Source organism: Rhinopithecus bieti, unplaced genomic scaffold (genome assembly GCF_001698545.2).
Source record: "Rhinopithecus bieti isolate Rb0 unplaced genomic scaffold, ASM169854v2 scaffold_36008, whole genome shotgun sequence".
Lineage (NCBI taxonomy): Eukaryota > Metazoa > Chordata > Mammalia > Primates > Cercopithecidae > Rhinopithecus > Rhinopithecus bieti.
Genome location: NW_016816204.1, coordinates 3,799,246 through 3,806,232, shown reverse-complemented (window position 1 = coordinate 3,806,232; position 6,987 = coordinate 3,799,246). Strand labels below are relative to the sequence as shown.

General features: G+C 49.0%; 1 protein-coding gene across 9 annotated transcripts in view; it reads left to right on the top strand.

Annotated features, from left to right (window-relative positions):
• The first annotated feature begins 3,275 nt into the window (after nucleotides 1-3,275).
• The window catches only part of SGPL1 (sphingosine-1-phosphate lyase 1), a 67,105-nt gene continuing 63,393 nt past the window's right edge, over nucleotides 3,276-6,987 (top strand). For 2 of the 9 annotated variants that reach the window (XM_017854636.1, XM_017854635.1), the window contains exons 1-2: nucleotides 3,361-3,451; nucleotides 4,158-4,227. Coding sequence is in view for 3 of the 9 variants with exons in the window: in XM_017854632.1 (XP_017710121.1) it covers nucleotides 4,201-4,227 (27 nt within the window). In the remaining 6 variants the exon portion in view is untranslated. Of the gene's footprint in view, nucleotides 3,483-3,626; nucleotides 3,844-4,157; nucleotides 4,228-6,987 lie in introns of those variants that run through there. The other 7 variants (XM_017854637.1, XM_017854639.1, XM_017854632.1 and 4 more) reach the window with 6 other exon arrangements.

The following is a 6,987-nucleotide window of genomic DNA, read 5'->3' as shown; positions in this document are numbered from 1 at the left end:
GCAATGTTGGGGCATTTGGTCCCTGCTGTGGCTGCTCCCACGTCTGTCTGGCCCTGGGCCTCTCCTCCCCTGGTAGCCAGTTCTGCTGTGATCAGCTCAGCCTGCTGCTGGAGCTATGTGCTGGTTTTCTGCCTCTTCTTGGGCATTCTGGGCTCCAGGAACTGTTTGTTGGTTTCCTGTGGGCCATTCCTTTCCAGGACAGACCCAGAGGCTGCAACCCTCCTAAGACCTGCCCACACCCCTGTCCTGAGGTGAGCTTTTCAAGAAGGTCCCTGGCTGAGCAAGGGGTGTCAGGAACAAGAATGGAGGCCGGAGAGTGTGTGCGCCTGCTTTTTAGAGTGGGAGTGTGTGCTCATGCACGATGGGGAGGCTGTCACTAACTTGGCCATGGATGGCTGCCATTTTAAGCAGAACCAGATTTGCTGGCATGAATTGTTTAAATGACGGTAGACACAAGCGCTGCAGGGAGATCCTCCCAGCCTAAATTAAAGAAGTCACAGAGGGAAAAAATCCCGGGCCATCTTGCTCCACACCTCCCTCCCCCGTCCCAAGCCTTCTGTCATCTGCAGGAATTTCAGTGCCTCGCTGACACCTGAATAACAATCTTTTGTCATCCTGGAAGGCACCATTATGGTACCAAAGGACAACTGGGGAGCATTGGTTCTCTCCCCAGCCCCACAGAAACTCATTCTTCATCAGCCTCCTTACGCCATCCCAGACAACCCACACGCTTAATACAACTATCATGCCTTCTATCTGGGCAAAGTGCCATGTGTCTGTAGACACAGCTACTCGGGAGGCTAAGACAGGAGGATCGCTTGAGCCCAAGCGTTTGAGGCTGTAGTGAGCTATGATCATGGCTGTGAATAGCCACTACACCCCAGCCTGGGCAACATATTGAGACCTGGTTTCTAAATAAGCAAACAAAAATTGTGCTTTCTCTGCAAATGGAGTGTCTAGGGAAGTACTTCTTACTTTCTTGTGGATTAAGATCATCTGGGGACCTTGTTAAGCTATAGATTCTGATTCAGGAGGTCTGGAGTGGGGCCCCAAGAACCTGCATTTATAAAAAGCTCTCAGGTAAAGCCAATGTTGCTCTCAGGGAAACCACACTTTCAGAATGGAAGCTCCAGACAGCCCTCCTCTGCCTCTGACCAGCCAGCTAAGTACCTCCTAATGTCATTCTGCTGTCAGAGAGAGTGTGGGGTAGGAGAGCAGGGTGGTCTGAAGTCTCACTCTCTCTCTCTGTCTCACACACACACACGTACACACACACACACACACACACACACACACACACACACAGAGCTGCATGGGCTCACAGAGTTGCAAACCCAGACCCATGTTCTAGGCTGGGCTCTGCCAGGAACTGCCAGGAGTCACATCTCTCTCTGGACCTCAGTTTCTTCATGTGTATTCTCTGGGGTGGAGCTGGTGAATAGTTGAAGAACCCTCTAGCTCTACCATTTTTTGATACTAATTAACCAACAAGCATATTTGAGGTCCTCCCTACAAAGCCTGAAGCCTTGGCTTCCCATCCAAACTCCCATGCAAACTCCACCCCATCATGGCTGTGTGTCTTTGGGAGGATCATTTCCTTCTTTGGTCTTGGTGTCCTTGTTTACAAGTTGAGGGATGATGAGAGTCACCTGATCTGGGCAAGTCAGGCCATAAATAAGGCTTGTATGTAAAGGTGCCTAGCATAGTTCTTGGCAGAGTAACGATCCGTTCAATATGATTGAATCGGTTTGTGCATCTGGGAAGAATGAGCAGACTGCATACTGTGTACTAGGGTATAGGGAGGAATCAGATGTGACCCTGCCCTCTAGTCATCTGGGTACACAGATTCTAGATTAAAGGATGTGGGGGTGGTAACTAACAAGGAGACAGAGACGAGGTGTGCAGTTCCTGGGGGATCTGACGAAGAGTTAAAGCAGAAGGGTAGGAGATGGAGAATGGGAAGGCATGCCTGAAACCCTAAAGTAACTCTTGATGAGTAGGCATTGGCAGGAGGCCCCAGAACATTTTCTGACCCTTAAACACTGAGGATGCATGTCTGCTGGGGAACAGTAGTGAGAGGGGTAAGGGCATGGGGGTGTTCATGCCTGAGTCGGGGGCTCTGGATGGTAGAGATGTCTGGGAGTTCTGACGGAATGGGGGTGAGGAGGCCTAAAGATAACCTGTTCATAGTCTTTCAGGGCCTTAACCATTCTGGCGGGGGAATTGGGAAGTGCTGTTGGGGTATGCAGAGGAGGGCAGCTGTGATAGTACATTTCATCCCGAAAGCACTACATGATGATAATGACGGTAGTGATGATGATGCCCTAATTTTAGTGTCATGGCAACATTTTCCAAGGGGATGGAATTGGGTACCCTCATTAGTGCCATTTTTGTCTGAGAGATTTCAAGAGTCTATCTAGGTGTCATTTTAAGATCTATTGGAAAAAAAATTCTTGAATGCAGGTCACTGGTCAGTTGGTTCCATGTAACTGCACTGCCTTCTGCTTCCACTAAAGCCATGTTATGACAACATGGACAAGTCATGGGAAACCTATTTGAGACTTAGTTTCTTCTTTTTCTTTTTGGAGCTGGGGGTCTCACTATGTTGCTCAGGCTGATCTAGAACTGCTGGGCTCAGATAACCCTCTCGCCTCAGCGTCCCAAAGTGCTGGGATTACTGACGTAAGCCACTGCACCCATCTGAGACTTAGTTTTTTCATCTGGAAATGAAGGTGAGCTTTGTGATCCCAGTGGGCCTTTGCACTTGTGTATAAGGAGATTCCCAGCACTGCTCATGAAAGTAGTGATGGCAGAGTAGCCTCTGGGGCGCGGGGAGGGGGGGCGTGATGGAGGGAAGGATGAGGATGGTATTTCCATTAAATGAGTTTCCATGTTGCTTTTCTTCAGGCACCACTGACCTCGATGGAAAAATGAAGTCCCCGGCCCAGGAAAGAGACCCAACTCTGTGGCTGTTTTGGATTAGTTTGTACAATGCCCTGCAGACCTACTTTCTCAGGAGGCTCCAAGTGACCAAATGTGACCAGGAAGTTTTTTGTTAAAGGCAGTCTGGAAGAGAATTTGTGACCGTCGGCATCCCACAGCCGCCCCAGGACGGCCTAGTTGAGACATTCGCGGGAGGGCCTGGGTGCAGCCCGCTGCCTGGCCAGTAGGCGGCGCGCACACGCCGTGGGGCCCGGGTCCGGGCGTGCGCGCGGCTGGTGGCAGCGGGGCCGCGCACGCCAGGGTCCGGGAGCCGGGCCGGTGCCCCCGGAGCCATTTCCGGGAGGGGCGAGGCCGGCGGCTGCCGGGCCTCCAATCTCGGCGGCGGCGGCAATACGGGATCCTGGTTCTCGCGGCCTGCGAGTCTGTCGCGCGCTGAGGGAGACGCGGGAGGTGGAGCCGGCCGGGTGCTCGAGAGAAGGAGACGGGAAGCTGGTTCCGGCGTGAGGAGGTGGAGGGGCCGCCGCGGGCTCCGGGGGGCGGTGAGGGTCGGGACGGAGGCGCGGCGGGGTGAGGAGAGGGCAGGGGCCGGGTGGACCGGGGGCGCGCAGAGGCGGGGTGGGGGTGGCTGCAGCCGGGGCGGCGGCGGGCTGAAGGCGTGGGCACCTGCAACCGAGGTCCAAGCGAGTGGACGGCGGGCTGGCACGGGGCCGCGGTGGGGCGGGTCTGGAGCCCACGCCTGCCGCGGGGTAGGAGTGGGCGTGGGCGGCCAGGATTTGCTGGTCCTCCGACGGGAGGGGAAGGCTGTGAGGAGGGGATGGTGACAACGAGAACGAGGCCGTGCTGCTTCTAAAGGGAGTGCGAGGAGGCAGGACCCTGGCACTCTCGGCACCTTCAGCCCGGGTTAGGTGGCCTGGGCTGGGCTCCGCACCCCGATCGCGCGCAGACGGGGCGTTTCCCCTAGTTTCCACCTGGGTGGAATGCTTTGTGGGAGTCTGGGTCTGGATTAGTTTCATCAACTGTGGGAGGGAAACCTAGTTGCAGCAGGATTTTGATTCGCTGGTTTGGGGTGCTGGGGGTGGAGTGTGATATCTGGAGTGAAATCTGAGCCTTCAAAGGAGGGAGAGAACCATAACTTGGCTGCTCTGGCGAATCTAGGCGGGCCGGCGAGACAGTTTAAAGCTCTAGACGTAAACAAACCTGGTTCCCTTTTACAGAGTCTGAAAAAGGGGATCGCGGAGAGGAGGCTGGAAGAGGAAGATGCCTAGTACAGACCTTCTGATGTTGGTGAGCCTTTTGCAGACATCCTCCTGGTTCGAAGGCACTTGTCTCCGTTTTTTTTTTTTAGTCCAAAGGATCCCAGTGTGTAGATTTCACCTCTGATGCTTACTTTTGGTAGCTGAGCATTTCTGCCACCTTTTATTTTTATTTTATTTATTTTTGGAGACGAAATCTCACTCTGTTGCCCAGGCCGGTGTGCAGTGGCATGATCTCGGCTCACCGCAACATCTGCCTCCTGGGTTCAAGCGATTCTCCTGCCTCAACCTCCCAAGTAGCTGGGATTACAGGCGCACGCCACCACACCGAGCTAATTTTTGTATTTTTAGTAGAGACGGGGTTCTCCATGTTGGCCAGGCTGGTCTTGAACTCCTGACCTGTGGTAATCCACCTGCCTTGGCCTCTCGAAGTGCTGGGATTCCAGGCGGGAGCCACCGCGCCTGGCCAACCACCTTTTATTTTGGATGAATGATCAGGATGAATAAATAGCTGAATTAAATATATCAATACAGTATATGTAGAACTTAAATTATTGAAGAGTCTTTTTCAAAATTATTATTATTTTTTTAATGAGATAGGGTCTTGCTATGTTCCTCAGACTGGAGTGCAGTGGCTATTTACAGGCATAATCATAGCTCACTGTAGCCTGGAACTCCCATTTCAAGTGATCCTCTTGCTTCAGCCTCTGGAATAGCTAGGACTAGGAGTACAAGTCACCTCTCCTGGCTTTCTTTTTCATAATTCTTGCGGTTTTAATCCATCCCTTCCCATACTACCAGAGCAGTTTTGAAATCTCTATTATTACGTTTTATCAGGGTCTGCCATATATTGGTTTATCTGAGTGTTTGTCTTCCAGATTAGAGTTATGGTACCTCGGCAGGCAGATTAACATGTCTTCTTTGTTTAGAGATGTGTAAACACCTAGCATGGTGCTCTGAATGTGTTTAACAAAGTGTTTAATAAATGCTTGTTGGATTGAACCAGTCTGAATTTAAGTTCTTTTGTTGGGCAGAGAGGTATGCCTGCTTTAGAGCTGTTTCCTCTCCTCCTGAGATCTTTCCATGCTGTTTTACTGAGCAGGGAAGAATAGCGTTGCTAAGTGCGTTTACCAAAATGACATTTTATTTTTGGGACTTTTATGATTCCTTATGGGCTTTTTAGTGTGAGAGTTGTGGGGAGTTTATAGCTTTGAAATGGTGGTATAGATAAAGTGTCCAGGTTTAGTTTATTTTTTATTTTTTTGAGATGGTGTTTCGCTCTTGTTGCCCAGGCTGGAGTGCAATGGCACAATCTCAGCTCACTGCAACCTCCGCCTCCTGGGTTCTCCTGCCTCAGCCTCCGGGCAGCTGGAATTATAGGCGCACACCACCATGCATGGATAATTTTTGTATTTTTAGTAGAGATGGGGTTTCGCCATGTTAGCCAGGCTGAAACTCCTAACCTCAGGTGATCCACCTGCCTCGGTCTCCCAAAGTGCTGAAATTACTTAATTACTTATAGGCGTGAGCCGCCGTGCCCAGCCAAGTTTGTTTGTTTTTGTCACTTCTCTGAGTGCAAAATCAGTGGTTTAAAACAGTTCATTTCTCTCTTTTATCTCACTATCCCAGAGGGTGGGTTGGTGTCACTGGGAAACTGGCAAAAACTGGTAGTGAGATTTCCTTATACTGGGTACTGACATTGTAGTGGCATAACCTATAAGGTCTGCAGGGTGGATAAAGAAGAGAGAAACTAAGTTTTGATCCGTTGTGATTTGAGGCAGGGAACTAGGATAATTTTAGGTAGTATGTGAGAGACATAGATGAATACTTAGGTTATCCACAGATCCCAATGAAAAGTTCATCTAAGATAGTTTCTTGCCCCAAATTTCATGGATTTTTCAGTTTCAATTAATACCCTTATATAACTTAGAATTCTTATTAAAAGACCACTATGTTAGAAATACTAGAAACTGTAAGTAAGCAAAAGGAAAGGGGATTTGGTAATCTCCCCTATCTCCTACATCCCCTTCATTCCCCTCTACCCTGTGCAATAATTTATCACCCAGAAAAAACCGCTGTGAACATCTTGGATAGTTAATGCAGAGTGACTTGTAGCAATTGACAGTTTCTGTTTATCCTCTTACAGAAGGATATGTTTATATAAATTATACGTTTTAAATATAAGGTATTTCCCCATGCACAGAGATATGCTTTTTACTTCTAGGGGCTGTGCATTTACTTTAACAGTCAGAACAATGACTGCTTTTACTCAGAATATTAACTTTGGAATCATTTTTGTCTTGAGGTATTTCTCTAGCTGATGCCACCACCTTTCACTTCCTCACCTGTTAATTTAGAATGTTTAGGAGTGTTGCTTTGCTTGTTGCTGTAAGGAATTAATCCACATAGATGCGAGTGACCCTAGGCAATCATCACTTTCTGAAGACAACATATGTGTTGCATAAAGTGCTTTCACTGGAAAAGTTGTCATTCATTCCTTGACTGTAATGTATAATACTATTTGGAACTAAATGGTAAATAACCAATAACCAAGGCCGGGTTTTCAGTGGCACACTAAATCATCATTCTATGAGGTGTTTCTCTAACTTATATGATATGTAAGACACATTCTTGGCCCTCCAACTGGGAAGGAAGGACCTAAGTGAATGAAAAAATAACCTCAGTGCAGTGCAGCATCTCAGAATTAGAAATAATCTTAGAAGTCATGTGATGCAGCTTCTTTTTGTTTTTTAGAGACAAGGTCTCATTCTGATGCCCAGGCTGGAGTGCA